Source organism: Pseudoliparis swirei, chromosome 4, assembly GCF_029220125.1.
Source record: "Pseudoliparis swirei isolate HS2019 ecotype Mariana Trench chromosome 4, NWPU_hadal_v1, whole genome shotgun sequence".
Taxonomy (NCBI): Eukaryota; Metazoa; Chordata; class Actinopteri; order Perciformes; family Liparidae; genus Pseudoliparis; species Pseudoliparis swirei.
In genome coordinates, this window is record NC_079391.1 from 22,158,297 (window position 1) to 22,177,397 (window position 19,101).

General features: G+C 46.1%; 1 protein-coding gene and 17 non-coding genes across 18 annotated transcripts; all 18 read left to right on the forward strand.

The window, feature by feature from the left end:
- Positions 1-1,955: 1,955 nt before the first annotated feature.
- Positions 1,956-2,060, forward strand: LOC130193333 (U6 spliceosomal RNA). Its single transcript, XR_008831565.1, has one exon. It is a non-coding gene; the product is annotated as a U6 spliceosomal RNA (small nuclear RNA).
- A 627-nt stretch (positions 2,061-2,687) lies between these two features.
- Positions 2,688-2,792, forward strand: LOC130193342 (U6 spliceosomal RNA). The gene has a single exon (XR_008831573.1). It is a non-coding gene; the product is annotated as a U6 spliceosomal RNA (small nuclear RNA).
- A 635-nt stretch (positions 2,793-3,427) lies between these two features.
- On the forward strand, positions 3,428-3,534 carry LOC130193317 (U6 spliceosomal RNA). Its single transcript, XR_008831550.1, has one exon. It is a non-coding gene; the product is annotated as a U6 spliceosomal RNA (small nuclear RNA).
- A 632-nt stretch (positions 3,535-4,166) lies between these two features.
- On the forward strand, positions 4,167-4,272 carry LOC130193335 (U6 spliceosomal RNA). The gene has a single exon (XR_008831567.1). It is a non-coding gene; the product is annotated as a U6 spliceosomal RNA (small nuclear RNA).
- A 636-nt stretch (positions 4,273-4,908) lies between these two features.
- LOC130193318 (U6 spliceosomal RNA) lies at positions 4,909-5,015 on the forward strand. The gene has a single exon (XR_008831551.1). It is a non-coding gene; the product is annotated as a U6 spliceosomal RNA (small nuclear RNA).
- A 630-nt stretch (positions 5,016-5,645) lies between these two features.
- On the forward strand, positions 5,646-5,752 carry LOC130193319 (U6 spliceosomal RNA). Its single transcript, XR_008831552.1, has one exon. It is a non-coding gene; the product is annotated as a U6 spliceosomal RNA (small nuclear RNA).
- Positions 5,753-6,388: 636 nt separating this feature from the next.
- On the forward strand, positions 6,389-6,495 carry LOC130193321 (U6 spliceosomal RNA). Its single transcript, XR_008831553.1, has one exon. It is a non-coding gene; the product is annotated as a U6 spliceosomal RNA (small nuclear RNA).
- A 628-nt stretch (positions 6,496-7,123) lies between these two features.
- Positions 7,124-7,230, forward strand: LOC130193322 (U6 spliceosomal RNA). The gene has a single exon (XR_008831554.1). It is a non-coding gene; the product is annotated as a U6 spliceosomal RNA (small nuclear RNA).
- A 629-nt stretch (positions 7,231-7,859) lies between these two features.
- LOC130193337 (U6 spliceosomal RNA) lies at positions 7,860-7,965 on the forward strand. Its single transcript, XR_008831568.1, has one exon. It is a non-coding gene; the product is annotated as a U6 spliceosomal RNA (small nuclear RNA).
- Positions 7,966-8,600: 635 nt separating this feature from the next.
- On the forward strand, positions 8,601-8,707 carry LOC130193323 (U6 spliceosomal RNA). Its single transcript, XR_008831555.1, has one exon. It is a non-coding gene; the product is annotated as a U6 spliceosomal RNA (small nuclear RNA).
- A 631-nt stretch (positions 8,708-9,338) lies between these two features.
- Positions 9,339-9,445, forward strand: LOC130193324 (U6 spliceosomal RNA). The gene has a single exon (XR_008831556.1). It is a non-coding gene; the product is annotated as a U6 spliceosomal RNA (small nuclear RNA).
- Positions 9,446-10,081: 636 nt separating this feature from the next.
- On the forward strand, positions 10,082-10,188 carry LOC130193325 (U6 spliceosomal RNA). Its single transcript, XR_008831557.1, has one exon. It is a non-coding gene; the product is annotated as a U6 spliceosomal RNA (small nuclear RNA).
- Positions 10,189-10,824: 636 nt separating this feature from the next.
- On the forward strand, positions 10,825-10,931 carry LOC130193326 (U6 spliceosomal RNA). Its single transcript, XR_008831558.1, has one exon. It is a non-coding gene; the product is annotated as a U6 spliceosomal RNA (small nuclear RNA).
- A 635-nt stretch (positions 10,932-11,566) lies between these two features.
- Positions 11,567-11,673, forward strand: LOC130193328 (U6 spliceosomal RNA). Its single transcript, XR_008831560.1, has one exon. It is a non-coding gene; the product is annotated as a U6 spliceosomal RNA (small nuclear RNA).
- Positions 11,674-12,302: 629 nt separating this feature from the next.
- On the forward strand, positions 12,303-12,409 carry LOC130193329 (U6 spliceosomal RNA). The gene has a single exon (XR_008831561.1). It is a non-coding gene; the product is annotated as a U6 spliceosomal RNA (small nuclear RNA).
- Positions 12,410-13,042: 633 nt separating this feature from the next.
- On the forward strand, positions 13,043-13,149 carry LOC130193330 (U6 spliceosomal RNA). The gene has a single exon (XR_008831562.1). It is a non-coding gene; the product is annotated as a U6 spliceosomal RNA (small nuclear RNA).
- A 571-nt stretch (positions 13,150-13,720) lies between these two features.
- On the forward strand, positions 13,721-13,823 carry LOC130193343 (U6 spliceosomal RNA). The gene has a single exon (XR_008831574.1). It is a non-coding gene; the product is annotated as a U6 spliceosomal RNA (small nuclear RNA).
- A 1,699-nt stretch (positions 13,824-15,522) lies between these two features.
- znf414 (zinc finger protein 414) lies at positions 15,523-18,970 on the forward strand. Its single transcript, XM_056413104.1, has 5 exons — positions 15,523-15,882; positions 16,092-16,202; positions 16,442-16,547; positions 16,656-17,176; positions 17,621-18,970. Exons 1-5 carry the CDS (start codon positions 15,831-15,833, stop codon positions 17,785-17,787), a joined length of 957 nt encoding a protein of 318 aa, XP_056269079.1. The 5' UTR covers positions 15,523-15,830; the 3' UTR covers positions 17,788-18,970.
- Positions 18,971-19,101: the final 131 nt, after the last annotated feature.

Here is a 19,101-nt window from a genome sequence, read left to right on the forward strand (position 1 = left end):
GAGGTCAGGTCGGCCTGGTCCTGATATCCTGGGCGTGAGCGATCAGGATCTTTCCATCGATGACCGCCCTGACGGGCTGGCGTCCTGAATCAGCTGGAGGAATCTCATGGCCATGGTATGGTCATGCGTGCACACACACACACACACACACACACACACACACACACACACACACTACACACACGCGATTTCATTATGTGGTCTGTGGTTTCCTCGGTTCAGGTGCGTAGTCGGGTAAAAGTAGCAGGTAGGCGAAGAGGAGGCTGACCACTTCTATGGACTTTCCCACAGTCCTAAAGAAGTCCCCATGGGTGTCTCCGCCAGAGGGAAGGCCATTCTGAAGACAGCGAGTCAGCAAATGTGAAGTTAAAATCACGTTGGCTTGTTTAAATCATCTGTCGATAGAAAATCAGGTCATCGGCATAAAACACATTTCCTGAAAATGAGTAGTAATAAATCATAAGGAAATGAATTGTACAGTAAAATAAATATAACTACAGTACCTTATAAAATATGAAGTAAGTGTCAACATACGATCACCTGGACCAAAAAGAGAAAATTACGGTTGTGCAGAAATCAGGAATGTTAGCAACTGATAAAGCTGATTTACAGAGTCTGAAATATTCCTTAATGGAATAAAAAAAATATATATTTTGGTCTCAAGTATTCTTAAGTTTAATGAGATGTGAATCTGCAGGAGGAAGCCGAGGAGTCAAGTGCCTGATCAGTCTGCAAATAAACAAGACCTCCATTTCTTGGAAGTCTGCTATCAAGATACAGTCAATGGTATTCATAACACATTTACAGAACATCAGCAATCGTTTAGCTAATTGGCAGAGTTATTCATGTGTTTAGCGGCCTACTGGGTACAGGTGCACACGCATCGGCATCACAGAATGGAAACTTGACAAGGACAGACATTGGTTGACAAATAACTGACATCTAGCATTAACATGAAACTGGGATCACCGTCACCACCACATATAACCAGATTTATCTCATTGGTGCCAGGATGTAAAGCAGGTGGATGATGTTGGGCATCTGTTTGAGGAGCTTTTGGTCTCATTACATGGCTGAGACATATCTGTGCACGAGTCTGCACGGAAGAAATGCAGGAGTCCTAAAAAGCCAGAGCGTCGAGACTGCCAAAGCAGGAGGGTGAGAAGAGTCTCATTACTGTACCTGTTGCTCCTCAAATGCACTGAGGAGAAGGTTGGTATCGGAGGCGGAGAGAGGAGAGCGAGCCGAGAGAGTCCGGTGTCACGACTCTGGGCAGGATCAGTTTGTAACAGGTCTCTGTCTAACAGGGGTCCACCACGGGTCCAGCAGCTGGAAGATCAAGTCCTGGAGAGGACACAGTGAGCAGCTATGAACGCCATGGTACTGAGCTCACTCTCAAACAGATTTGTATTCCATCCAATGTTGGCATGGAAACAACATGTCCAACCCCTCAAAACTGTTCAACAATTCAGAGGAAATCACTTTGACTCCACAACATTAATTTGATAACTTCTGTCACTCTGCAGATTTAGACTAATTGTACCAAAAGATTGTGTTTTAGGATTATTGTCAGGGTCAAGGAAGTAACACTCTGCACCTAAGATTCCCTGGTATGATAAAAGACTTTACACAGTGTCGCAGATCCCCAGAGGAAACTCAGAGTTTGCCAGACGGGTTCGCAGTTGTTCTGGGGCGTGTCTTAGAGGGCACTGCTCAAAGCCCGAATCCATCCACCGCCAGAAGGGCACCGTGTTTTAATCTCAAGCTTTTGTGAAATAAAGTGGCAGACAGAATTAGATGGGTGCTCTAAATCCATTGCAAATACATTGCAATCTTCAAGGGACTGACCTCAACCATTGAGACGGTTCAGGGATTGCGTCGCTCGGGCCTGCACCATGATGAAGGTGTCCTTCGGCAGCATGGGGTTATATACTCAGCAGCACCTTGTATCATTGTGCTTGCTAAGGCAGCGATATAATAAATTGGAAACGATACAGAGAAGATTAGCATGGCCCCTGCGAAAGGATGACACGCAAATTCGTGAAGCGTTCCATATTTTGATAAGCCTAAACTGAATTCTAGACGTTGGAGGTAAGTCTGCGAATAAGATCCCCTGGCATAATAACTAAACCTATAAGCAACTACGGGCAGAGCGGGGATCGAACCGGTAACCTTGTGGTTACAGAAGAAACACACTGTTCATGAGCTGACAGCCACACAACGGATAGCCTTGCATGATAACAGACTTTACACACATATGCCACAGAACTACTGTGAGGGGTGTGTTTTAGGATTATTGTCAGGGTCAAGGAAGTAACACTCTGCACCTAAGATTCCTGGTATGATAAAAAGACTTTACACAGTGTCGCAGATCCCAGAGGGAAACTCAGAGTTTGCCAGACAGGTTCGCAGTTGTTCTGGGGCGTGTCTTAGGAGGGCACTGCTCAAAGCCCGAATCCATCCACCGCCAGAAGGGCACCGTGTTTTAATCTCAAGCTTTTGTGAAATAAAGTGGCAGACAGAATTAGAGGGTGCTCTAAATCCATTGCAAATACATTGAAATCTTCAAGGGACTGACCTCAACCATTGAGACGGTTCGTGGGATTGCGTCGCTCGGGCCTGCACCATGATGAAGGTGTCCTTCCGGCAGCATGGGGTTATATACTCAGCAGCACCCTTGTATCATTGTGTTTGCTAAGGCAGCGCATATAATAAATTGGAAACGATACAGAGAAGATTAGCATGGCCCCTGAAAGGATGACACGCAAATTCGTGAAGCGTTCCATATTTTGATAAGCCTAAACTGAATTCTAGACGTTGGAGGTAAGTCTGCGAATAAGATCCCCTGGCATAATAACTAAACCTATAAGCAACTACGGGCAGAGCGGGGATCGAACCGGTAACCTTGTGGTTACAGAAGAAACACACTGTTCATGAGCGACAGCCACCACACAACGGATAGCCTTGCATGATAACAGACTTTACACACATATGCCACAGAACTACTGTGAGGGGTGTGTTTTAGGATTATTGTCAGGGTCAAGGAAGTAACACTCTGCACCTAAGATTCCCTGGTATGATAAAAGATTTTACACAGTGTCGCAGATCCCCCAGAGGGAAACTCAGAGTTTGCCAGACGGGTTCGCAGTTGTTCTGGGGGCGTGTCTTAGGAGGGCACTGCTCAAAGCCCGAATCCATCCACCGGCCAGAAGGGCACCGTGTTTTAATCTCAAGCTTTTTGTGAAATAAAGTGGCAGACAGAATTAGAGGTGCTCTAAATCCATTGCAAATACATTGAAATCTTCAAGGGACTGACCTCAACCATTGAGACGGTTCGTAGGGATTGCGTCGCTCGGGCCTGCACCATGATGAAGGTGTCCTTCCGGCAGCATGGGGGTTATATACTCAGCAGCACCCTTGGATCATTGTGCTTGCTAAGGCAGCGCATATAATAAATTGGAAACGATACAGAGAAGATTAGCATGGCCCCTGCGAAAGGATGACACGCAAATTCGTGAAGCGTTCCATATTTTGATAAGCCTAAACTGAATTCTAGACGTTGGAGGTAAGTCTGCGAATAAGATCCCCTGGCATAATAACTAAACCTATAAGCAACTACGGGCAGAGCGGGGATCGAACCGGTAACCTTGTGGTTACAGAAGAAACACACTGTTCATGAGCGACAGCCACCACACAACGGATAGCCTTGCATGATAACAGACTTTACACACATATGCCACAGAACTACTGTGAGGGGTGTGTTTTAGGATTATTGTCAGGGTCAAGGAAGTAACACTCTGCACCTAAGATTCCCTGGTATGATAAAAGACTTTACACAGTGTCGCAGATCCCCCAGAGGGAAACTCAGAGTTTGCCAGACGGGTTCGCAGTTGTTCTGGGGGCGTGTCTTAGGAGGGCACTGCTCAAAGCCCGAATCCATCCACCGGCCAGAAGGGCACCGTGTTTTAATCTCAAGCTTTTTGTGAAATAAAGTGGCAGACAGAATTAGAGGGTGCTCTAAATCCATTGCAAATACATTGAAATCTTCAAGGGACTGACCTCAACCATTGAGACGGTTCGTAGGGATTGCGCTCGGGCCTGCACCATGATGAAGGTGTCCTTCCGGCAGCATGGGGTTATATACTCAGCAGCACCCTTGGATCATTGTGCTTGCTAAGGCAGCGCATATAATAAATTGGAAACGATACAGAGAAGATTAGCATGGCCCCTGCGAAGGATGACACGCAAATTCGTGAAGCGTTCCATATTTTGATAAGCCTAAACTGAATTCTAGACGTTGGAGGTAAGTCTGCGAATAAGATCCCCTGGCATAATAACTAAACCTATAAGCAACTACGGGCAGAGCGGGGATCGAACCGGTAACCTTGTGGTTACAGAAGAAACACACTGTTCATGAGCGACAGCCACCACACAACGGATAGCCTTGCATGATAACAGACTTTACACACATATGCCACAGAACTACTGTGAGGGGTGTGTTTTAGGATTATTGTCAGGGTCAAGGAAGTAACACTCTGCACCTAAGATTCCCTGGTATGATAAAAGACTTTACACAGTGTCGCAGATCCCCCAGAGGGAAACTCAGAGTTTGCCAGACGGGTTCGCAGTTGTTCTGGGGGCGTGTCTTAGGAGGGCACTGCTCAAAGCCCGAATCCATCCACCGGCCAGAAGGGCACCGTGTTTTAATCTCAAGCTTTTTGTGAAATAAAGTGGCAGACAGAATTAGAGGGTGCTCTAAATCCATTGCAAATACATTGAAATCTTCAAGGGACTGACCTCAACCATTGAGACGGTTCGTAGGGATTGCGTCGCTCGGGCCTGCACCATGATGAAGGTGTCCTTCCGGCAGCATGGGGGTTATATACTCAGCAGCACCCTTGGATCATTGTGCTTGCTAAGGCAGCGCATATAATAAATTGGAAACGATACAGAGAAGATTAGCATGGCCCCTGCGAAAGGATGACACGCAAATTCGTGAAGCGTTCCATATTTTGATAAGCCTAAACTGAATTCTAGACGTTGGAGGTAAGTCTGCGAATAAGATCCCCTGGCATAATAACTAAACCTATAAGCAACTACGGGCAGAGCGGGGATCGAACCGGTAACCTTGTGGTTACAGAAGAAACACACTGTTCATGAGCGACAGCCACCACACAACGGATAGCCTTGCATGATAACAGACTTTACACACATATGCCACAGAACTACTGTGAGGGGTGTTTAGGATTATTGTCAGGGTCAAGGAAGTAACACTCTGCACCTAAGATTCCCTGGTATGATAAAAGACTTTACACAGTGTCGCAGATCCCCCAGAGGAAACTCAGAGTTTGCCAGACGGGTTCGCAGTTGTTCTGGGGCGTGTCTTAGAGGGCACTGCTCAAAGCCCGAATCCATCCACCGGCCAGAAGGGCACCGTGTTTTAATCTCAAGCTTTTGTGAAATAAAGTGGTAGACAGAATTAGACCGGTGCTCTAAATCCATTGCAAATACATTGAAATCTTCAAGGGACTGACCTCAACCATTGAGACGGTTCGTAGGGATTGCGTCGCTCGGGCCTGCACCATGATGAAGGTGTCCTTCCGGCAGCATGGGGGTTATATACTCAGCAGCACCCTTGGATCATTGTGCTTGCTAAGGCAGCGCATATAATAAATTGGAAACGATACAGAGAAGATTAGCATGGCCCCTGCGAAAGGATGACACGCAAATTCGTGAAGCGTTCCATATTTTGATAAGCCTAAACTGAATTCTAGACGTTGGAGGTAAGTCTGCGAATAAGATCCCCTGGCATAATAACTAAACCTATAAGCAACTACGGGCAGAGCGGGGATCGAACCGGTAACCTTGTGGTTACAGAAGAAACACACTGTTCATGAGCGACAGCCACCACACAACGGATAGCCTTGCATGATAACAGACTTTACACACATATGCCACAGAACTACTGTGAGGGGTGTGTTTTAGGATTATTGTCAGGGTCAAGGAAGTAACACTCTGCACCTAAGATTCCCTGGTATGATTAAAGACTTTACACAGTGTCGCAGATCCCCCAGAGGGAAACTCAGAGTTTGCCAGACGGGTTCGCAGTTGTTCTGGGGGCGTGTCTTAGGAGGGCACTGCTCAAAGCCCGAATCCATCCACCGGCCAGAAGGGCACCGTGTTTTAATCTCAAGCTTTTTGTGAAATAAAGTGGCAGACAGAATTAGAGGGTGCTCTAAATCCATTGCAAATACATTGAAATCTTCAAGGGACTGACCTCAACCATTGAGACGGTTCGTAGGGATTGCGTCGCTCGGGCCTGCACCATGATGAAGGTGTCCTTCCGGCAGCATGGGGGTTATATACTCAGCAGCACCCTTGTATCATTGTGCTTGCTAAGGCAGCGCATATAATAAATTGGAAACGATACAGAGAAGATTAGCATGGCCCCTGCGAAAGGATGACACGCAAATTCGTGAAGCGTTCCATATTTTGATAAGCCTAAACTGAATTCTAGACGTTGGAGGTAAGTCTGCGAATAAGATCCCCTGGCATAATAACTAAACCTATAAGCAACTACGGGCAGAGCGGGGATCGAACCGGTAACCTTGTGGTTACAGAAGAAACACACTGTTCATGAGCGACAGCCACCACTCAACGGATAGCCTTGCATGATAACAGACTTTACACACATATGCCACAGAACTACTGTGAGGGGTGTGTTTTAGGATTATTGTCAGGGTCAAGGAAGTAACACTCTGCACCTAAGATTCCCTGGTATGATAAAAGACTTTACACAGTGTCGCAGATCCCCCAGAGGGAAACTCAGAGTTTGCCAGACGGGTTCGCAGTTGTTCTGGGGGCGTGTCTTAGAGGGCACTGCTGAAAGCCCGAATCCATCCACCGGCCAGAAGGCCACCGTGTTTTAATCTCAACCTTTTGTGAAATAAAGTGGCAGACAGAATTAGAGGTGCTCTAAATCCATTGCAAATACATTGAAATCTTCAAGGGACTGACCTCAACCATTGAGACGGTTCAGGGATTGCGTCGCTGGCCTGCACCATGATGAAGGTGTCCTTCCGGCAGCATGGGGTTATATACTCAGCAGCACCCTTGGATCATTGTGCTTGCTAAGGCAGCGCATATAATAAATTGGAAACGATACAGAGAAGATTAGCATGGCCCCTGCGAAAGGATGACACGCAAATTCGTGAAGCGTTCCATATTTTGATAAGCCTAAACTGAATTCTAGACGTTGGAGGTAAGTCTGCGAATAAGATCCCTGGCATAATAACTAAACCTATAAGCAACTACGGGCAGAGCGGGGATCGAACCGGTAACCTTGTGGTTACAGAAGAAACACACTGTTCATGAGCGACAGCCACCACACAACGGATAGCCTTGCATGATAACAGACTTTACACACATATGCCACAGAACTACTGTGAGGGTGTGTTTAGGATTATTGTCAGGGTCAAGGAAGTAACACTCTGCACCTAAGATTCCTGGTATGATAAAAGACTTTACACAGTGTCGCAGATCCCCAGAGGAAACTCAGAGTTTGCCAGACGGGTTCGCAGTTGTTCTGGGGGCGTGTCTTAGGAGGGCACTGCTCAAAGCCCGAATCCATCCACCGGCCAGAAGGGCACCGTGTTTTAATCTCAAGCTTTTGTGAAATAAAGTGGCAGACAGAATTAGAGGGTGCTCTAAATCCATTGCAAATACATTGAAATCTTCAAGGAACTGACCTCAACCATTGAGACGGTTCAGAGGGATTGTGTCGCTCGGGCCTGCACCATGATGAAGGTGTCCTTCCGGCAGCATGGGGGTTATATACTCAGCAGCACCCTTGGATCATTGTGCTTGCTAAGGCAGCGCATATAATAAATTGGAAACGATACAGAGAAGATTAGCATGGCCCCTGCGAAGGATGACACGCAAATTCGTGAAGCGTTCCATATTTTGATAAGCCTAAACTGAATTCTAGACGTTGGAGGTAAGTCTGCGAATAAGATCCCTGGCATAATAACTAAACCTATAAGCAACTACGGGCAGAGCGGGGATCGAACCGGTAACCTTGTGGTTACAGAAGAAACACACTGTTCATGAGCGACAGCCACCACACAACGGATAGCCTTGCATGATAACAGACTTTACACACATATGCCACAGAACTACTGTGAGGGGTGTGTTTTAGGATTATTGTCAGGGTCAAGGAAGTAACACTCTGCACCTAAGATTCCCTGGTATGATAAAAGATTTTACACAGTGTCGCAGATCCCCCAGAGGGAAACTCAGAGTTTGCCAGACGGGTTCGCAGTTGTTCTGGGGGCGTGTCTTAGGAGGGCACTGCTCAAAGCCCGAATCCATCCACCGGCCAGAAGGGCACCGTGTTTTAATCTCAAGCTTTTTGTGAAATAAAGTGGCAGACAGAATTAGAGGGTGCTCTAAATCCATTGCAAATACATTGAAATCTTCAAGGGACTGACCTCAACCATTGAGACGGTTCGTAGGGATTGCGTCGCTCGGGCCTGCACCATGATGAAGGTGTCCTTCCGGCAGCATGGGGGTTATATACTCAGCAGCACCCTTGGATCATTGTGCTTGCTAAGGCAGCGCATATAATAAATTGGAAACGATACAGAGAAGATTAGCATGGCCCCTGCGAAAGGATGACACGCAAATTCGTGAAGCGTTCCATATTTTGATAAGCCTAAACTGAATTCTAGACGTTGGAGGTAAGTCTGCGAATAAGATCCCCTGGCATAATAACTAAACCTATAAGCAACTACGGGCAGAGCGGGGATCGAACCGGTAACCTTGTGGTTACAGAAGAAACACACTGTTCATGAGCGACAGCCACCACACAACGGATAGCCTTGCATGATAACAGACTTTACACATATGCCACAGAACTACTGTGAGGGTGTGTTTAGGATTATTGTCAGGGTCAAGGAAGTAACACTCTGCACCTAAGATTCCCTGGTATGATAAAAGACTTTACACAGTGTCGCAGATCCCCCAGAGGGAAACTCAGAGTTTGCCAGACGGGTTCGCAGTTGTTCTGGGGGCGTGTCTTAGGAGGGCACTGCTCAAAGCCCGAATCCATCCACCGCCAGAAGGACACCGTGTTTTAATCTCAAGCTTTTTGTGAAATAAAGTGGCAGACAGAATTAGATGGGTGCTCTAAATCCATTGCAAATACATTGAAATCTTCAAGGGACTGACCTCAACCATTGAGACGGTTCGTAGGGATTGCGTCGCTCGGGCCTGCACCATGATGAAGGTGTCCTTCCGGCAGCATGGGGGTTATATACTCAGCAGCACCCTTGATCATTGTGCTTGCTAAGGCAGCGCATATAATAAATTGGAAACGATACAGAGAAGATTAGCATGGCCCCTGCGAAAGGATGACACGCAAATTCGTGAAGCGTTCCATATTTTGATAAGCCTAAACTGAATTCTAGACGTTGGAGGTAAGTCTGCGAATAAGATCCCCTGGCATAATAACTAAACCTATAAGCAACTACGGGCAGAGCGGGGATCGAACCGGTAACCTTGTGGTTACAGAAGAAACACACTGTTCATGAGCGACAGCCACCACTCAACGGATAGCCTTGCATGATAACAGACTTTACACACATATGCCACAGAACTACTGTGAGGGGTGTGTTTTAGGATTATTGTCAGGGTCAAGGAAGTAACACTCTGCACCTAAGATTCCCTGGTATGATAAAAGACTTTACACAGTGTCGCAGATCCCCCAGAGGGAAACTCAGAGTTTGCCAGACGGGTTCGCAGTTGTTCTGGGGGCGTGTCTTAGGAGGGCACTGCTCAAAGCCCGAATCCATCCACCGGCCAGAAGGACACCGTGTTTTAATCTCAAGCTTTTTGTGAAATAAAGTGGCAGACAGAATTAGAGGGTGCTCTAAATCCATTGCAAATACATTGAAATCTTCAAGGGACTGACCTCAACCATTGAGACGGTTCGTAGGGATTGCGTCGCTCGGGCCTGCACCATGATGAAGGTGTCCTTCCGGCAGCATGGGGGTTATATACTCAGCAGCACCCTTGGATCATTGTGCTTGCTAAGGCAGCGCATATAATAAATTGGAAACGATACAGAGAAGATTAGCATGGCCCCTGCGAAAGGATGACACGCAAATTCGTGAAGCGTTCCATATTTTGATAAGCCTAAACTGAATTCTAGACGTTGGAGGTAAGTCTGCGAATAAGATCCCCTGGCATAATAACTAAACCTATAAGCAACTACGGGCAGAGCGGGGATCGAACCGGTAACCTTGTGGTTACAGAAGAAACACACTGTTCATGAGCGACAGCCACCACACAACGGATAGCCTTGCATGATAACAGACTTTACACACATATGCCACAGAACTACTGTGAGGGGTGTGTTTTAGGATTATTGTCAGGGTCAAGGAAGTAACACTCTGCACCTAAGATTCCCTGGTATGATAAAAGACTTTACACAGTGTCGCAGATCCCCCAGAGGGAAACTCAGAGTTTGCCAGACGGGTTCGCAGTTGTTCTGGGGGCGTGTCTTAGGAGGGCACTGCTCAAAGCCCGAGTCCATCCACCGGCCAGAAGGACACCGTGTTTTAATCTCAAGCTTTTTGTGAAATAAAGTGGCAGACAGAATTAGATGGGTGCTCTAAATCCATTGCAAATACATTGAAATCTTCAAGGGACTGACCTCAACCATTGAGACGGTTCGTAGGGATTGCGTCGCTCGGGCCTGCACCATGATGAAGGTGTCCTTCCGGCAGCATGGGGTTATATACTCAGCAGCACCCTTGGATCATTGTGCTTGCTAAGGCAGCGCATATAATAAATTGGAAACGATACAGAGAAGATTAGCATGGCCCCTGCGAAAGGATGACACGCAAATTCGTGAAGCGTTCCATATTTTGATAAGCCTAAACTGAATTCTAGACGTTGGAGGTAAGTCTGCGAATAAGATCCCCTGGCATAATAACTAAACCTATAAGCAACTACGGGCAGAGCGGGGATCGAACCGGTAACCTTGTGGTTACAGAAGAAACACACTGTTCATGAGCGACAGCCACCACCAACGGATAGCCTTGCATGATAACAGACTTTACACACATATGCCACAGAACTACTGTGAGGGGTGTGTTTTAGGATTATTGTCAGGGTCAAGGAAGTAACACTCTGCACCTAAGATTCCCTGGTATGATAAAAGACTTTACACAGTGTCGCAGATCCCCCAGAGGGAAACTCAGAGTTTGCCAGACGGGTTCGCAGTTGTTCTGGGGGCGTGTCTTAGGAGGGCACTGCTCAAAGCCCGAATCCATCCACCGGCCAGAAGGGCACCGTGTTTTAATCTCAAGCTTTTTGTGAAATAAAGTGGCAGACAGAATTAGATGGGTGCTCTAAATCCATTGCAAATACATTGAAATCTTCAAGGACTGACCTCAACCATTGAGACGGTTCGTGAGGATTGCGTCGCTCGGGCCTGCACCATGATGAAGGTGTCCTTCCGGCAGCATGGGGGTTATATACTCAGCAGCACCCTTGGATCATTGTGCTTGCTAAGGCAGCGCATATAATAAATTGGAAACGATACAGAGAAGATTAGCATGGCCCCTGCGAAAGGATGACACGCAAATTCGTGAAGCGTTCCATATTTTGATAAGCCTAAACTGAATTCTAGACGTTGGAGGTAAGTCTGCGAATAAGATCCCTGGCATAATAACTAAACCTATAAGCAACTACGGGCAGAGCGGGGATCGAACCGGTAACCTTGTGGTTACAGAAGAAACACACTGTTCATGAGCGACAGCCACCACACAACGGATAGCCTTGCATGATAACAGACTTTACACATATGCCACAGAACTACTGTGAGGGGTGTGTTTTAGGATTATTGTCAGGGTCAAGGAAGTAACACTCTGCACCTAAGATTCCCTGGTATGATAAAAGACTTTACACAGTGTCGCAGATCCCCCAGAGGGAAACTCAGAGTTTGCCAGACGGGTTCGCAGTTGTTCTGGGGGCGTGTCTTAGGAGGGCACTGCTCAAAGCCCGAATCCATCCACCGGCCAGAAGGGCACCGTGTTTTAATCTCAAGCTTTTTGTGAAATAAAGTGGCAGACAGAATTAGAGGGTGCTCTAAATCCATTGCAAATACATTGAAATCTTCAAGGGACTGACCTCAACCATTGAGACGGTTCGTGGGATTGTCGCTCGGGCCTGCACCATGATGAAGGTGTCCTTCCGGCAGCATGGGGTTATATACTCAGCAGCACCCTTGGATCATTGTGCTTGCTAAGGCAGCGCATATAATAAATTGGAAACGATACAGAGAAGATTAGCATGGCCCCTGCGAAAGGATGACACGCAAATTCGTGAAGCGTTCCATATTTTGATAAGCCTAAACTGAATTCTAGACGTTGGAGGTAAGTCTGCGAATAAGATCCCCTGGCATAATAACTAAACCTATAAGCAACTACGGGCAGAGCGGGGATCGAACCGGTAACCTTGTGGTTACAGAAGAAACACACTGTTCATGAGCGACAGCCACCACACAACGGATAGCCTTGCATGATAACAGACTTTACACACATATGCCACAGAACTACTGTGAGGGGTGTGTTTTAGGATTATTGTCAGGGTCAAGGAAGTAACACTCTGCACCTAAGATTCCCTGGTATGATAAAAGACTTTACACAGTGTCATAGATCCCCAGAGGAAACTCAGAGTTTGCCAGACGGGTTCGCAGTTGTTCTGGGGCGTGTCTTAGGAGGGCACTGCTCAAAGCCGAATCCATCCACCGGCCAGAAGGACACCGTGTTTTAATCTCAAGCCTTTTGTGAAATAAAGTGGCAGACAGAATTAGATGGGTGCTCTAAATCCATTGCAAATACATTGAAATCTTCAAGGGACTGACCTCAACCATTGAGACGGTTCGTAGGGATTGCGTCGCTCGGGCCTGCACCATGATGAAGGTGTCGTTCCGGCAGCATGGGGGTTATATACTCAGCAGCACCCTTGGATCATTGTGCTTGCTAAGGCAGCGCATATAATAAATTGGAAACGATACAGAGAAGATTAGCATGGCCCCTGCGAAAGGATGACACGCAAATTCGTGAAGCGTTCCATATTTTGATAAGCCTAAACTGAATTCTAGACGTTGGAGGTAAGTCTGCGAATAAGATCCCCTGGCATAATAACTAAACGTATAAGCAACTACGGGCAGAGCGGGGATCGAACCGGTAACCTTGTGGTTACAGAAGAAACACACTGCTCATGAGCGACAGCCACCACTCAACGGATAGCCTTGCATGATAACAGACTTTACACACATATGCCACAGAACTACTGTGAGGGGTGTGTTTTAGGATTATTGTCAGGGTCAAGGAAGTAACACTCTGCACCTAAGATTCCCTGGTATGATAAAAGACTTTACACAGTGTCGCAGATCCCCCAGAGGGAAACTCAGAGTTTGCCAGACGGGCTCGCAGTTGTTCTGGGGGCGTGTCTTAGGAGGGCACTGCTGAAAGCCCGAGTCCATCCACCGGCCAGAAGGGCACCGTGTTTTAATCTCAAGCTTTTTGTGAAATAAAGTGGCAGACAGAATTAAAATCTTCAAGGGACTGACCTCAACCATTGAGACGATGAAGGTGTCGTGCTAAGGCAGCGCATATAATAAATAATAAATTGCCAGACGGGCTCACAGTTGTTCTGGGCAGCGCATATAATAAATTGTAAACGATACAGAGAGATTAGTATGGCCCCTTAGAAAGGATGACATGCAAATTCCTGAAGCATTCCACATTTTGATCTGCCCAAGCTGAATTCTAGACATTAGAGGTAACTAGCAAAGGCCTCCGACCCACTAAATTCCCACCCACCAGTTGAGAATCACTGGTGGGTGGGTATATAAAATAGGGAGTTTAGTTGGGCAAATCAATTATACATAATTAATATAGACATTTTCATTTTTGGTTTTAATTTCCTTCCACTGAAGGATCACAAGATATATTTGAGATTTTGCAAGAAGATTAAAAGGACGGCAAAATAAAATAAATACTTCTATCCCACACACAATGATATATTGAATGTTCATCGCATGTTTCTTTATTTACTTGTGAATAACTGAATCATTGTATCCTATCTGCCTGATGGATCATCGAGGTCTGGGTCGTGGAATTCCTGCTACTGGCCTGTTGAGACTCCGCCCACTCCTCCTCTCGACCTCCATCTGCCTGATGGATCGTGGAGGTCTCAATCGTGGAATACGCCTACAATGAACTATTCACACACTCTGTCATATTCATTGAATGTATTTTAACTCTAAATCTGTCCTTCTGTACACATTACACCTGTCCATCCTGGAGAGGGATCCTCCTCTGTTGCTCTCCTGAAGGTTTCTTCCATTTTTTCCCCCTAGAGGGGTTATTTGGGAGTTTTTCCTGATCCGATGTGAGGTTTTGGGACAGGGATGTCTATGTGTACAGATTGTAAAGCACACTACTAATTTGTAATTTGTGAAATTGGGCTATACAAATGAACTGAATTGAATTGAATATTCTGGCCTCTAAAATGATTTTACTAAAAAAGTGGGCAAAAAGCTCTCTGTTGATCTGGTCATACCTCATAAACATTTGCAACGACTTGTGAGGGGTCACACATATACACATGTTCTATTTTGAGGGGGTCACCACCAAAAGGTTGGAAAGTACCCTTCTAGATAAATGGGTTGAACTGGACATCCGATCACTGCTGTGTAAACTGCAAGAAATGGGAATGACAAACAAAACCATGACAATATTTTTTAAACAAAACTTGAGAAAATAAATGCGAGTCTGTGTCCGTACATTTAAAGGGTTATTTTGTTTCTGCTTCGTTCATGTTCATCAATCTTTTTTGGGAACCTCAAAAAATAAAATGTATGCACTATGTGAACAAGGTTAATGTAAATTGTTTGCCTATTTTTACATTAATACATTTGTCTTCCAAAGTATTTTCAGAGTAAACGTTCGTTTTTGTAATGATTTGTATGATAAATCTGATGTTTTTTTAGTGCTGTGTTGTGCTGGATTTGCACATTAAAGCACCATTTTGAATAAGCACTACTCGTTTAATAAAGAACAGGAGGAGCATTTCTAAATAATGTCGGCGAGGTATACACACAAGTTTGACATTTTCATGCCCGACTGGTCCTCAAACCCACCATGAGATGAATGATTATTGTAAATAATGTATTCAATGCATTAATTAGACACTTCTGCACCAATGCATATTTTTGTATATTAATGTACGTATCAACTTCCAATGCAACTATTTACATGACGTGTTCATAAGGTCAATAAAAAAACTGTTAACACATTTCCATATTGAACTGTTTACCTACAAATATGAACGATCATTCACTAACAACAAACATAAATAGTCTGAAAGAATAATAATGATAATAAAAATAATAATAATAAAACAGCTGATAATATATACATAACCATCATTCTGTGTTATTTTAAATATGTGTTTGTATTGTCTCACTCAATATTTCAATAAGGCAGGGCTTGCAGATCTTTACTGAAAAATATTGACATTTTTCAGAACAGAAATTAAAAGGTCAAATGTATTAATCTGAATCAAAATCAAACTGTTTGTGCAAATAAACAAAATACTAAAACAACATTAGGTTTCAAACGTCAATTGAATGAACGGAAATACACTTGTGTACGTGCAGTTCTGGTCGCATTGCATTCTGGCTCTTGTAGTCGATTTTTTCTGTTCTTCTTCTATTGTGGTCGCTGCGGAGATCAGCTGCTCCGTTCTGAACGATGTCTTCCGGCGCCACCAGCATGCAGCAGGCCCCCGACACTGAGAGCGCAGGTTGGTACTTTGACTCAAACTTCGCCGACAGGCGCGGAGCTCGCCTGTCCCGCTGCGCGCGTCGGCACGAGCCGCCCGACGTCGATTTGACCACGCTAGCCTCCGCGAGCTAGCATGCTCGTCCCCCGGCGCGCTACACGCGCTGTCCTCACGGTCACGCGGACGATGCATTTCACGTCATTGTATTCAGTCTCGTCTGTCCACCTCAGGGGAGGAGAGGACGTCGTGTCCGTTCCACGGCTGCAAGCGGATGTACTCGGACACGGCCGCTCTGGAGAGCCACGTCAAGGACCACGAGATCTCCGCTCAGTCCCTTGCAGGTGAGCCCCTAAAACTCAACATGCAGGTGAACATTGTCACTGTTATTTTTTCCTCTGAAATAATGACCATTCGCTAAGTCCATGTTGAAGAATACACTTTGTTCCCCACCTGGCAGAATAAGTCACCTCAACTTGTTCCCACTGTTAGCGCATACACGGACGCGGGCACGCGCACACACATACACACTGTAGATGTTCTGTGTGGTTTGTTGTGAACGCGGTCCTTCCTCCCCCTTCAGGAAAGGTCCTGCTGTGCTCCACCGTCGGATGCAGCGGCTCCTTCCCCGACATGCAGAAACTGATGGAACACATGAGGCACCATCACAAACCCAACATATTCTTCCTGTGAGTTTGATCTTTGTTTTTAGTTTTTTTACTCTCCCAGCTGCGTTTCCAGTGGTCAAAATGTTTTAAATCGTTTCACGTTTCCATCTTCTCCCCCACCCCGAAAAGATGCGAGAGCTGCCGCACAAAGTTGCGATCCTACCGTGGCCTCCTGACTCACCTGCACACCTGTTCCAAAGTGTCGCGGGGCAGACCAAAGCTGTTGGAACCGGCGGCTGCACTGACTGACCTGGACCAGAAGCCTCCGCTAATGGACCCGGTGTCCACCCCCCAGCCGCTTCCCGCTGAAATCATCCCCAAAACAGAAAGTTCCTTTCTCGCAGCGGTCATGGACACAGACCCTGCCCTCCCTCTCCTCAGGCCCCCCTTCTTGTCCAACCTGGAGACCTCCCCTCCCAACCTTGCTCCGCCACACCTCACAGAGGCCGCGTCGCAGCCTTGGGTCAAGAGCGAACCCTCCGATCTGCCTCTATCTCTAAACCGGGATGGCCCGACGGCAGCTCCGGACGCCCCCGATAACCAGGGCCAGCACCTGAATGGGGCCAGGACTCGTGAGCCCATCTACCCTGCTGCTGGACCAGCGCCACACTTTCCTCCCGTGTCCGCCACTGTCTGGAAGAAGGGTCAAGGTGAGCCTCTCGTCCTCCCAGATGTGGCTTCATGTTTATTCCAGTTATTATATTGGCAGCAAACAAATACGTGTCGGTTACCGTTATCGGTCCTACAATCTGTGAGTCTCTATGTGAGATGCATTTAAAAGGGAGTAAGAAGACCTTGAGTTGAGTATTTTTGTCAAACTGCTATTTACAAGGTTACAAATATTCCACCCTTGAACTGTCCAGCTTTTATTTGTCGCCTCCTAAGTGGCGGAGCGATGTTGGTCCACAGGTCCGACAGCAATAGTGATTTAGTCTTCGTTCAGAATCGCCACTGAAAGTTCCGTTAAGAGTTGATCCTTTTAAAGGCTCGTCCAAACGTCTGATGTCACGAGCGCACCAAGATCATTTAAATTAAAAAAAATAGCCGTTTAAAGTTCCTCTGTGCAGACATCCATTTGTCCTTTCGTCCCTCAGGGGCCTGCAGCCGACGCGTCCTCTGGGAGCACACCAAAGGGCGCTACACCTGCGTGCAGTGTGGCCACTTGGCAACCAACCGCAAGGAAATGACTCTCCACATCAGCACGTGGCACCGCGACAGCAAGCTGGCGGACGACGCCGGGCGCTCGGTCGCCAGCTCGTAGCACGCGTTGAGCGGGAGGATGCGTTCGGCGACTTCCTCAAGGACTCAGTTTCTATCCCTATTTTATTCTGAGCATCAATCATGTAATCCTTGTATTTTGTTATATTCTTGTCAGGTTACTCAAGTGCCGAATAACAACTAACGTAGCAGCTGTAATTTGTGTCTGGGAAAAGTCTGTGGTGAATGTTCGGTACCACAACACGCATGTTATCAGTATATTCACACGAGAAAAGCAGACTGGCCGTTGCCCGGCCCAGTCCTGTGAGAAGAGGTACCCTCTGTGTGCTTTTGGAAGGACTCCGTGCTTTTGGAATCAGTGATTTTGCCTGTTCCTTCCAGCCACACGTACAATGAATTTTTATTAAATATCAGACTGAAGGTTCTCACGCACGCACGTTTCATTACTACTGTAGGAGGTAACCTGGAGCTGAATAACTTCCCAGGGGGAGTGGTGGAGACTCCAGTCTATAATATTTGGTCATTGACCAGCAAAAAAGCACATTTCACTTAGTTTGACATTCATTATCTCCACTTCTGAGACAGATGGGAACCAATGCAATAACTGTATATAATTACACCAAACTGTTAACTTATTTATTCAATTCAGTTTATTTGTATAGCCCAATTTCACAAATTATAAATTTGCCTCAGGGCTTTACAATCTGTAGACATCTCTGCCCCAAAACCTCACAACGGACCAGGAAAAACTCCCAAATAACCCTTCAGGGGGATAAAAAGGGAAGAAACCTTCAGGAGAGCAACAGAGGAGGATCCCTCTCCAGGATGGACAGATGCAATAGATGTAGTGTGTACAGAAGGACAGATTTATTTATTTATTGTACCATACATGTCATTACTTTTGGCTTGAAGGCTTTCCACGTCTTTACATTGAAGTAACCTGGAATTTCGAACACTGGAAAATGAAGGTATTCGGTTAGTGGAAGGTCGACTCTCACCCTTTGCACGGGGAATTTCAGCTTCTTCCCTCGAAACGGGTATTTAGTGCCACGGTACAGAACAGTTAAAAAAAACACTTTGTTCCAGCAGCCATCTTTCAGCTGAACAAATTAGAATACCGATGTGTGGCTCTGTGTGTTGATGTTAATATTGTGTCAAGATGAATGCTTCACTTTCCACTGCAATCATGTCTACCTACAGGTACAAATAAAGTAACCTGAACCTATCGACCTCGTCACTAGTTGCTACCAGATGATAGGAAGACTTTGATACACATGCTTGTTTTAGATACAATTAGTTGGTCTTTTCTTGGGTTGTACGACAAGATAAACATTCAGATAGCCTGGATCACTTTCTC

Coding starts and splice junctions, on each gene's coding strand:
- znf414 (XM_056413104.1), top strand. CDS start 15,831: ATGTCTTCCGGCGCCACCAGCATGCAGCAGGCCCCCGACACTGAGAGC. Junction 15,883..16,091: donor CCCCGACACTGAGAGCGCAG/GTTGGTACTTTG, acceptor TGTCCACCTCAG/GGGAGGAGAGGACGTCGTGT. Junction 17,177..17,620: donor TGTCTGGAAGAAGGGTCAAG/GTGAGCCTCTCG, acceptor TTCGTCCCTCAG/GGGCCTGCAGCCGACGCGTC.